Source organism: Hemitrygon akajei, chromosome 12 (assembly GCF_048418815.1).
Source record: "Hemitrygon akajei chromosome 12, sHemAka1.3, whole genome shotgun sequence".
Lineage (NCBI taxonomy): Eukaryota > Metazoa > Chordata > Chondrichthyes > Myliobatiformes > Dasyatidae > Hemitrygon > Hemitrygon akajei.
Genome location: NC_133135.1, coordinates 99,519,594 through 99,532,049, shown reverse-complemented (window position 1 = coordinate 99,532,049; position 12,456 = coordinate 99,519,594). Strand labels below are relative to the sequence as shown.

Below are 12,456 nucleotides of genomic sequence, written 5' to 3'. Positions count from 1 at the left end.
GAGAGATTTAATAAGGAACTGATGGACAATTTTTTTTTAACCGGAAGGTGGATATGGGCCAAACTTGAGTAAATAAGTCTATCCTAGATAGGGTCATATTACATGAAACTAAACCCTCGGGCCAATGGGCTTACTTCCATGTGATACACCCCTATCATTCCACATATACTTGTGGATCACCACTAGTTCCAGACCTCCAACCAGAATAAGTCCTATTGACCACTACTCCATCTCCTATGGGCAAGTTAATCCTGAATCCAAACAGTCAAGACACCATAGATACCATGCACCTTAATTTACTGAATAAACCTCCCAAATGGGACCTTGTCAAGCACCTTACTGAGATCCACGTAGACAACATTCACAGCTAAGTCCTTTTTAACCATCAATGTCACCTCTTTGAAAAAACTCAATAAATTTAGTAAGACACAGTAACATTAGAAAACATCTTCCATTTTCTTGTTAATGTTTGTGAGAGTGCTGAGGTTTCAAATTTTCTATACTACAAGAGGAACTACATTTCACAAGCTACATCATTGGAAGTAGAGTGTCTAGAATGGTTGTGTTTGCAAATGGCAGACAATATGAATGTTAATCTTTGTATTGCTTGGGGGGGGTGGAAAGTGGGTGGAAGTTAGAAACCATGATCATTACATTTCTGGAGGTTAGACATTTACAGAGGGGTGAGTAGAGCTCATTCCCATATCAGGGAATAATGGCGTGGGAGTAAAGTGTAATCTGCTGGTTGTTACTTCAATATCTGAGGTAAAAAAGGTCCTTAAAGCTCGGGTGCCCCATCTGAGTGCCTGTTGGCACTGAAGAAAAGCAGCATCTCTCTGCGAATGCGCCACATTCTTTTCATTACTTTACCCAACAATGTAAAGAGAATCTCACCAGCAGTGCCGCTGTAATCTCCAATCCTTAGTCTGTAGAGACTCCGGGCGTCACTGACGTAAAAACGATCGTAGACAGCATACACCGACTCACGGCCATCGCGCAAATCAATCCGCAGATCATATCTGGCTTGGGCAGAGATCTTATGGATGTTGTCCAGTCCTAAAATAATAACACAGGATTATCTGCCGGTTAAAGACAGTTATACATCAGACCTAATCTGTCTTGAGAGTCAAAGTAAGACGGGGCTTGTAGGCATAGACCCCAACCTCGGCCCTGGCCAGACACTGCATGCATTCTCACCAGACCACACACAGATCACCTGCTGAACTCTTGCACACAGATTTCACTGGTGTACTTCGGGCCTTCAGCAATGTCCACCCCAACACTCTCTACAAACTTTACCAGCTGGCAATGACTTGCCCTATCATGAGGGAGCTATTCTGTTTCCCAATCTCATAGCAGGTCAGGTCACATCCCTGGGCCAAACCAACTTTCTTGGTCCTTACATGCCTATCAAGTTAATCTATGGTTCTTCAACCCCTCATCTACACACTTGGGCCAAGTTACAGTGACAAATGGAACTACCAGCCCATGCATCTCAAGGATGTTTGACGAAATCCACATAGTCATGAGGAGTAGGTGCAAACTCAACATGGACATTGACTACATGGTGAGGTGAGCCACTTCTGTGCTGTACAATTTATTAAAAACAGATTGTCAGGCAAACTGAAATGAAGGTGGGTTTCCTTATTTAATGTCAATGTTGTTAGTTTGAATGCTTCTGTTATCTGAGAAAGACACTGGGAAACAGGCCAATTTGCCAATAGCATAGATTACCCTACTCTCCCTTTGACACTCAGTGATGGCAGCATGAACAGTTTTTTTAAAATTCCTTCTTTTCACTTGTGATCAGACACCAGTGAAGCTGAAAATGAAGAACTGGCAGCATTTCTTACGAGAGCCTTCCCATCACAGATGCGAAGTAATCACCTATACAGTGACTAAAAAGTTTCTGTGGTCAAAACCTTTTGATGGTGAAGAGCTAAGAAAGAGTAAATGGTTAAAGAATGGAAATAAGGAAGTTAACTATTATGACTGAGATGCAGGAACAGCTGATCTGAATACAACATTGAGTGTACACTCACAACAACTTCTCCCCTCTTTGCTGAACAATATTTAAAGACTCTGCTTCCACTGACCTTTGAGGAAAAGAGACCCAAAGATTCAAAACAGAGGGGAAAAAAGTTACCTACTTATTGCCTTAAATAAGTAATCCCATTTTTTAAACACTGACCCACTAGATTCTCTAACAAGGGGAATATCCTCTTCACATTCACTGTAATGACCTCAATCAGTTTCTAACTGTTTGATCTTTTCTCCTGCAAGAAGCTGTCTTTGATCCTTCTCTTGACTAGTGTCACTGCATTAAGATCCTTCCAGAATATTATCCACAATTTAGAAATGTCAAAATGCTTTTAATGCAGGGGACCATGGACATGGACACCTATCATCAACCAAGAGGTCCGTGAACCCCAGGTTGGGAACCCCCTGTTTTAATGTTAGTTGGGGAAGGAAGATGGATAGAGTTTAAACATGATGTGATGGGCAAGTTAGATGATGTCAGAGAGCATTAGGTGCCTGGAATATGATACCAGCCAGCAGTAAAAGTAGGCAGTTTAGTGCAGTTTACGAGGCTTTTAGGTAGATGCATCACTGTGAAGGCAATGAAGGATACACTGTAGATGATTCAGAGGAGGAGAACACAGTATAAACTGATATTTCGATTGACACAGAAGTATGCGCTAGATAGCCTGTCCACTGCTGTGCTGTTCCATGGTCCTTAAATCCTGCTGCTGCCCGTCAGCAGTTTGTATGTGTTGTGTCAGTTAAATAAAAGCACACACATGAGTGATGGCTTTAACTGATGCATTCACATTGTAGTGAGAGAGAGAACAATGCACATGCGTAGATCAACACGTAGTGCGAAGGCAGTGGGGGGAGGGGTCAGAGCTCTAAAAGAAACAGATCCATACATTACACTTCCTCCCCTTTTAAATGAATGCAACATACACTGTAAATGCACAAAACATTCAATTTCCCTTTCATAAACACATATTCCAAATAAATATGCTTTCACAATAGCAGTCCCTAACTAACTTCACATTTCTAAAGGTTCAGTCTTTTGGGTGGCGCTCTGTTCTTTTCAGGATGCTGCCTCAGGACCTGTGGGGTGGCTTTAGGTTGGCGTGTGTTTTGTCAACGATAACGTTCTTGTCGCACCTTCGGACCCATAGAGTGGCATCAGGTTTGTCAGGTGTCTTGCCTAAGACAACGTTCTCAGTTTCCTGTGTCACATTGCTGTCAGTGACTGTGATATGTCCATGTTTTGGACGCAATCGACTCGTGTGTTCTTCAGTTGAGCGTCCAGTATCTGGTCCACATGACGTCTCCATGTCTGATCTCAAATATCCACTATGTACATCACTGGTCCAGTTCTTGTAGCTATCCTACCGGTTGTCTAATTGTAATTGGCCTTCTCTGTACTTCAATTACTTCCCTGTAATCATGGGCTAGGACTTCCTGTCCAATCTTGAAACTCCTTGCCACTTCAAATGGCACTGGCTGAACTGTTCATTCTGTACTTCACTCCAGAGTTCTGGTTTCAGGAGGTCTATGTGAGATCTCAGATTCCTGTTCATGAACAGCATTTCAGGTGTCTGATTTGTTGTTGCATGAACAGAGTTTCGATACACAAAATGGAAGTTGTCCACCTTGTGCTGTAGAGAAATGTCCTCCTTGTCCATTGTTTTAATAAACTTCTTGAAGGTTTGGATAAACCTTTCAGCTAGCCCATTCATTGTAGGGTGGTGAGGAGCTGACTTGAAATGTCTGATGCCATTTTTCTTCATGAACAGTCGGAATTCTTCTGATGTGTATTGTAGTCCAATGTCACTCACAGATCACTCTGGTAAGCTGTTTCTGGTTAAGGTAGTCATCAGAGTAGTGACAGTCTTTGCCAAGGTGGTTGACTTCATTGGTATAACCTCCAGACACTTCAAATGAGCATCCATAGAAATCCAAAACATGGAGTCCATGAATGGCCCAGCAAAGTCAATATGTACTCTTTGCCACAGTGATGACGGCTCCTCCCACAGGTGTAATGGTGTCTGTGGGGGTGCATTTTGAACCTTTTGGCATCCCGAACAGCTTTTTGCCAAGTCTTCCATCTGTTTATCTATTCCCTTCTCATTAGCAATAAGCAGCTGTGCCAGTCACTGGTTAGTGCTACCATTTGGGCTGTCGTTGCCTGTTGATGTCACACTTTGACTGAGTGCCAGTCTAGTTGGATTTTTCTCAACCATTCATGTCCAAAAAACGTTGGCCCCTCTACTTTTCAACACATAAAGCTCTAACTGCTGTGTTTGGCCTCCATATGTCACATTCACTTTCAGTTTTCTCTGGGAGACACATTTTCGCCTTTAGCATCATTGAGGTCTTCTTTAATTTTGTTAGAAAACAATCTGTTGTAGTTGGCCTCTGAAATTATGGAGAAAGCTGACCCTGTATCCAGCTCCATTTTCAGTTTTACACCAGGCACATCTATTGTGATCCAGATTATTTTATGATCTGGATTAGTAATACTATGCAGTTCTAAGCATGACGGTTCACCTTTGTCAGACTCTATGTTGTCTGATTTTGTTTTACATTTGGTAGCTTTATGCATTTGCTTAGTTTTGTGTTTGAAACTTTTCACTCAGTATTGCTTTTCGTCTGCCTTGCACATTCGCTCTCTGTAACCTTGTCTGTGACACTTCCTGCAGATATTTTCTTTGAACCAACAGCTGATTGCTTCATGGGAGGATTTGCCACATCGGTAACATCTTTGGCTCAGCATTCAAGGACTTTTTGTGCATTTCACATTATAACCTCCTTTTCTGTAGTTCTGCTGCATCCTCTGCTTCAGTCTTTAACCATATTGCAAGGGTCAATGCACATTCTAAGTTTAGGTCTCTTTCTGCCTGTAGCCTCACTTGAGTGCTTTGATTCTGCATGCCACATACAAGCCTGTCCCTTAATGCATCAGAAAGTCTATCTCTAAAGTTACAGTACTGGGAAAGTTTGCACAGTTCTGCAATGTATTCAGGAATGCTTTCGTCCTTTGACTGGGTCCTTTTGTAAAATCTAAATCTCTCAGCTATTACCAGCAGTTTAGGACTGAAGTGATTTTGTAAAATTGGTTACTAAGTTGCGTAAGAAACTATACGCCCATGTAAGCTGAGAAGCGTGGAGGCTTTGTTTTGCTCCTCCACATTGTTCGCGTTACAATTAAACTCCATCCTCTCAATATACAACTCCCAGTCTTCATTAGTGCTATCAAATTCATCAACTTTCCTGACTGAAGTCATCACCATATTATTTTCATTTTAAATTCAGCGTGTCTTTCACTGTTTACTATGCACTGTACTTGTGCCTTTGTTAGTGTCCATGATGGCTTTCTCATGCTGTTTAACTCTCATTATTTCATCTCGTAACTGTCAGTGCAGTTCATGGTATTTTCTGACATTCGGGTTTGTACTCATCAACAATTTGTTGTGTCTGTGCACAACTACATATCGATGGAATAAAATCACATACACAGGAGATGGCTTTAACTGCATTGCAGCAAGAGAGAGAGAGAGAGAGAGAGAGAGAGCATTATGCTCTCCCCATAATTGTGTGCATCTTCCCTGGGTGTTCCAGTTTCCTCACACATTCCAGATGTGTACTATTAGGGTTGCTGCATTGTGGGCATACTATTCTGCCAGCACAAGGTGTTGTGGGCGATCTCTGCACACATCAAATGGTCACACAACTTGTCAGATCTTTCTGAGGCCAGGCATCTTAGGGTTCATTCCAAATCTTGGTTGGTTTGCTCCATCTGGCCAATGGAGAGATTTGCAGTTCCCCCAATCAGCTTACAGGATGCCCTCCAAAAACGTGATGTCAGTTGTGGACCACGATCTGGGACAAAGTCCACCGGGAATCCATGGATCCTGAAGACCTGGTCCAGGACAATTTCGGCTATCTCCACTGCAGATGGTAGCTTCTCCAAGGTAAAGAACTTGCAGGCTTTCGAAAACCGATCAACAATTACCATGATGACTGTTGGCAGGGCTCCTTGTTCCAGGCACACACCTCACATACCTGTACATACTGACAAACCTCTTTCATCAATCTGAGCCACCAATACCTCTTCTCGATCAACTGGAGGGTGCTGGCAATCCCTGGGTGAGTGGTCATTCTCAATGAATGTCCCCATTGGAGGACCTGAGTCTGGACAGAACTTGAAACAGCTGACCCAGAGGATTTTTTTTTAAGAATCTCCCCTATCACCTTGGCCTGGGGCAAAATGGTGGTAGGCTGCTCCTCTCATTCCAGTTAATCAAACTGATGGGACAGAGCATCAGGCTCCTGGTTCTTAAACCCCGTTTGATAGGTCAGGATGAAATCAAAGCAATTAAAGAACAAAGACCACTTGGCCTGCCTGGAATTCAGTCTCTTGGCCTCCTGAATATAAGCTAGGTTCTTGTGGTCTGTCCAAATGATGTAAGGGTTTTTGGCCCCCTTAACCACAGAAGCTCCCGATTGCTGATGTCAGGGATAGCCACCTGGAGAAGAATGCACATGGGTGGAGTTTATTGTCCGAAGGTGATCATTGAGATAACACTGCACCCACTCTGATGTCTGAGGAGTCCACCTGCATGGTGAAGGGAAGGTCCGGGTTAGGAGAAAAAAAGATGGGAGCTGATGTGAACTGCTGTTAAACCCTGTGGAAGCAGCCTCTGCTTCAGTAGTCCAGACAAAAGGGCCCGTGGATTTCTTAGTTATCACCGTCAGTGGAGCTGCCACTGAGCTGAAGTTTCTGATGGACTTCTGGTTGAAGTTTGCAACCCCCAGGAATCATCGGACCTCATTGACACTCTTTGGTGGTGAGCAGTCTCTGACTGCCTGAGCCTTGGCAGGGTCCAGCTTGAGATTGCCATTGGAGATGATGAAACACAAAAGTGAAATGGTGATTGTGTGAAATTCAGACTTTTCCAGCTTGACATAGTCTTTGAGACATCTCTGACCTGAGCGACATGCCGCTCCATGGACTTTGAGAAGATTAGGATATCATCCAAGTAAACAAAGACAAACTTGTGGCGAGCATCCCAGACCACATCATTTATAAAGGACTGAAAGACTGCTGGAGCGTACACAAGACTGAAGGGTATAACCAGGTACTCATAGTGCCCTGTCGGTGTATAGAACGTGGTTTTCCACTCATCGCCCTCCTTTGTACAGAAAGATTGCACTCCATAGGTCTAGCTTTTTGAATATTCTTGCTGCTTGGAGCATCTCCAAGGGTGTATTCATGAGTGGAAGGGGGTAACGATTCTTGGTCATTATGCAGTTTAACTCCCTAAAATCAATGCATGGCCACAAGCTCCCATCTTTCTTTTGTACAAAGATGAAGCCTGAGCCGGCAGGTGGGGTGGAGGGCCGAATAAAGCCCATGGTAAGAGCTTCCTTTATATACTCTTTCCTTCTCTCTGGACCTGACAGCGTGTACAATAGATCCCGCGGGGGACAAGTACCAGACAGAAGAGGTGACTTGTGCAAGAGGAATGGATGACTCCTGAAATGGAGAAAGTTTTGCTAATGCTGTTCGTGTGGGTTTAAACTAATCTTGCAGAGAATTCATTCGCCAAGTCTAACAATTAAGAAAGTTGAAGCAAATACAGAACTTTGAGCAAATTTAATGGACAGGCCAAGCTGGAACAGGACAAAGAGTAAGGATAAGTTAACCGGCATTTATTTTCATGCAAGAGGCCTGACAACTGAGGCGAAGAACACAGTAAATGGAAAAGCAGGGACAGGATAGGTATCTGGAACTGGAATATTAGAGCCACTACAGAAACAAGGTTGACAGTGGGACAGGACTGAAGCTCAATGTTCTGGGGTGCAAACGCTACAGGTGAGATAGACTTGGAGGGTTTTGCATTTCAGATTAGAGAGAACATCAGAGTACTTCAAGAGGATATTACTGGGTTTCATCTAGAAGGGTATATGGGTAGATTTTAAAGGTAGAAGGGGATGATTCCTTTAATGGGATTGTATCATATGCCACAGGAATTTGAGTAAATTTGTAGGGAATTCATTCATCAGTGTTGGTATAATAAGGTTGTAATAGCGGGTGATTTCAACTTCCCTCATACTGACTTGGGGTTATGATAATAATATGTTTGATGAGGTGAAATTTATAAATGAATATGTTTTCTCAAGAGAAATCAAAAGGCAGTAAAGAGGACTGAAGACATCAGGGTGGTAGATTTGTTTACAAGGTCACAAGTGGTTGGCAAGTTTGGAGGATTAGATCACATGGGATCCAGGGAGGAACCACCAACCAACCAATTGGATATTAAATAGGCTTGGAGGAAGGTGTCAGAGTGTAGTGGGGGAGGGCAAAGGGATGGTGCTGTGTCCAATATTATGGTCATCTATAACTCTGAAATATTGTTGTTAACATGGTTAACAAGGTTTCTGGTGACTCTAAAATTAGGATGATAAAGAAGGTTATCTTAAGACCACAAGATCCAGATGTAATGTTGAATTGAGCCAAGGAATGGCAGACAGAATATAATTCAGACAGTAATCTATGAATTGCATTTTGTGCAGTGTGCCAGTGAGGATAAAAATAAGATGATATGACTGAGGAATTGGTGCCGGGGACAGGGTTTCAGATTTCTAGATCATTGGGATCATTTCTGGGGAAGGAATGATGTGCACAAAAAGGATGGGTTATATTTGAACTTGAGGGGGACCAATATCCTTGTGGGGAGATTTGCTAGAACTGTTGGGGAGGCTTTAAGTTACTTCGGCAGGGGAATGGGAACCAGATGGATTGGGCACAGAACGGGGCAGTTGGTATACAAGTGGATGCCGTGTGTAATGAGACTATGAGGAAGGATAGGTAGATGAAAGGGCATAGTTACTGTCCGTATAATGGGTGTGTCTTTAAGCTAAATAGTAGATGGCACAGTTTGGGGAAATGAGGATAAAGTAAAAGGGAAGGAGAGTGTAGGGGAGGTTATGAACATAGTCTCCAGAAAGAACAAGATGACAAAAAATTTAGAACAGAATAAAAATTTAACTTCTGTTAACATGGAGGCAAAATTGAAAAGGGTGATGAATACAAGACCAGAATTCAGTGTTATATTTTGATTGAACACAGTATAACTTTAATGATCTTGAAGCACAGTTAGAAATTAGCAGGTATGACATTGTGGACTTCATTGTGCCGTGGCTGAAAGTACATGATAGTTGAGCCAAGATCCAAGGATTCATTGTGTCAAAAGGACAGGCTGATAGGTATAGGGTATGGGGTGACTCTGCTGGTGAAAAATTAAATCAAATCCTTAGAGAGAGGTGACATGGGATAGGGAGATTTAGAATCATTGTGGGTAGAGTTAAGAAACTGAAAGGATAAAAAGACCCTGATGGGAGTTCTATACAGGCCTCAAAACAGTTGCCACAATGTGGCGTACGAATTACAATGAAAGATAGAAAAGGCATATAAAGGGCATTGTTACAACAGGGGGATTTCAGTATGCAAGGGGTTTGGGAAAATCAGGTTGGTGCTTGATCCTAAGGGAAGGAATTCGTAGAATGTCTAGGAGATGGCTTTTTAGTGCAGCTTGAGGTTGAGTCGAATAGGCAAAAGGTAATTCTGGATTGGGTGTTGTGTAATGAAGCAGTTTTGATTAAGGATCTTGGGGTAAAGGAACCCTTTGGAGGTAATGATCAGGATATGATAGAATAAACCCTGCAGTTTGAGAGGGAAAAGAAGCTATCATCAGGTGTGTCAGATTTTAGTAAAGGGGACTACAGAGACCTTAGAGAGGAGCTAGCCAAAGTTGATTGGAAGGGTAAACTATCAGGGATGAAGCCAGAACAGTAATAGCTGGAGTGTTTGGGAGAAATTTAGAAGGCGCACAACAGATCTGTACATCCCAAAGACGTAGTATTCTAAAGAGAGGACGTGGCAACCATGGCTGATGAGGAAAGTCAAAGACAGCATTAAAACAAAAGAGAGAGCATATACCATGGCAAACATTATTGGGATGCTACAGGACTGGGAAGCTTTGAAAAACCAACAGAAAGCAACTAAAAAGCAATAAGCAGAGAACAGATGAAATTATGAAGGCAAGTGAGACAACAATATAAAAACTTTTTCAGATTATATAAAGAGCAAAAGAGAAGTGAGAGTGGATATCGGACCACTGGAAAATGATACTGAAGAGGTAATAATGGGGGACAAAGAAATGGTGGACAAACTTGATAAGTATTTCGTGTCAGTTCAGACTTCACTGTGGAATACACCAGCAAGAGTGTCTGGGGCAGAGGTGAGTGTAGTCACTATTACTAAGGAAAAGGTACTTGGGAAGCTGAAAAGTCTGAATGTATGTTGATAAGTCACCTGGACCAGATGGACTATACACCAGGGCTCTGAAAGAGGAATCTGAAGAGGTTATGGAGGCATTAGTAATGATCTTTCGAGAATCACTAGTTCTGGAATGGTTCAAGAGGACTGGGAAATTGCAAATGTCTCTCCACTCTTCAAGAAGGGAGGAAGACAAAGGACAGGAAATTGCAGGCTAGTTAGCCTGACTTCAGTGGTTGGAAAGATGTTGAAGTCCACTATTAAGGATGAGGTTTCGGGTTACTTGGTGGCTGAAGTCAGCATTGCTTCCCTATGGGGATATTTTGCCTAAAAAATCTATTAGAAATTTTTGGAGAGATAACAGGCAGGCAAAGTAATGCCAGAAATTCAATAGCTGTCAGTACATGTTGCTTGATTTCTGAAGGCCTTTGACAAGGTGTTGCATCAGCTTGGGAAGCTGAAAGTTCTGGACCAGATGGACTACATCCCTGGGTTCTGAAAGAGGCTGCTCAACAAGATAAGAACCTATAGTATTACAGGAAAGATACGAGCATGGATAGAAGATTGGTTGACTGGCTGGAAGCAGAGTGGGAATGGTAGGCTTCTGGTGACTAGTATTCTGCTGGTTCAATGTTTGGACTGTTTCTTTTCACATTATGTGCCAATGAATGATGGAATTGATGGCTTTGTGGCCAAGTTTGAGGATGATGCAAAGGTAAGAAGAAGTTTAGGTAATTTTAAGGAAACAGGAAGTCTTCAGAAGGACTTGGGCAGATGAGGAGAATGGCCAAAGAGGTGGCAGATTCAAGTACAAGTTCAAGTTTATTGTCACATGACTTTACATATAACCATCTAACAATTACAGCACAGAAACAGGTCATCTCGGCCCTTCTAGCCCATGCTGAACACTTACTCTCACCTAGTTCCACCGACCTGCACTCAGCCCATAACCCTCCATTCCTTTCCTGTCCATAGACCTATCCAATTTTTTTACAACCAAATGAAACAATGTTCTTCCAGACCACAGCGCATCCCTAAAACATATATCACACACAGCACTTAAACCAAAATATTACCATAAATAAGTTAATAAAATATAATTCAATATGCTTGCAGCACATGTAAGCAGTAAACAGCTCACTGTCCTAGTGACGAGGCCTCCATGATGGCAGGGTATTCATTAGACTCTCAGCCTGAGGGAAGAAGCTGTTACTCAGTCTGGCAGTCCGAGTCCTGATGCTCCTGTTCCTCCTTCCTAATGGTAGTGGGTCAAAAAAATTGGGGAATGGGTATGGAATCTTCTTCAGAGATACTTTGGGCCCTCTGTCTGCAACATTCCCAGTAAATGTCATAGAGAAGGAGGAGGGAGACTCCCATGATCCTCTTGGCAGTTTTAACTATCCTCTGTAGGGCCTTGTGTTCTGATGCCTTGCAGCTTCCATACCACACATGTTTCAGCCAGACAGGACACTCTTGGTGGTGCTCCTGTAGAAAGTAGGAGGCAGGCAACCTTGCATACCTCAGTCTCCTCAGAAAGTGTAGATGCTGCTGGTGCCTTCTTGACTAGTGAGGAAGGCCCAGTTTAGATTCATCTGCTACGTGCACACAAAGAACTTTGTCTCCATAGCAGAGCCATTAACCTGCGATGGATATTGGCCAATCTGTGCCTTCCAGAAGTCTACAATCATCTCTTTTGTTCTATCCACATTGAGACTCAGGCTGCTGTGCAGGTAAATGTACGGTCATCCATTTTAGCGGAAGAAATAAAAACTTAGACTATTTTCTAAATGGGGAACAAAATCAGAAATCAGAATTGCAAAGGGACTTGGGAATCTTCATGCAGGATTCCATAAAGATAACTTGAAGGCTGAGTTGGTGATAAGAAAGTCAAATGCAATGTTAGCATTAATTTTGAGATGACTAAAATTTAAAAGAATGGATACAATGCTGAGGCTTTAAAAGACATTTGTCAAACCACACTTGGAGCATTGCGAGTATTTCTCAGCTCCTTATCTAAGAAAGCATGTGCTGGCATTGGAGAGGATCTAAAGGAGGTTTAGAGTCATAGAGAAATACAACACAGAAACAGGCCCTTT

General features: G+C 42.5%; 1 protein-coding gene across 4 annotated transcripts in view; it reads right to left on the bottom strand.

Moving 5' to 3' along the window:
• The window catches only part of tnr (tenascin R (restrictin, janusin)), a 178,030-nt gene that overhangs the window by 18,836 nt on the left and 146,738 nt on the right, over positions 1-12,456 (bottom strand). For all 4 annotated transcript variants that reach the window (XM_073063750.1, XM_073063751.1, XM_073063753.1 and 1 more), the window contains one exon: positions 895-1,056. In XM_073063750.1, the coding sequence (XP_072919851.1) occupies positions 895-1,056 (162 nt within the window). The remainder of the gene's footprint in view (positions 1-894; positions 1,057-12,456) is intronic.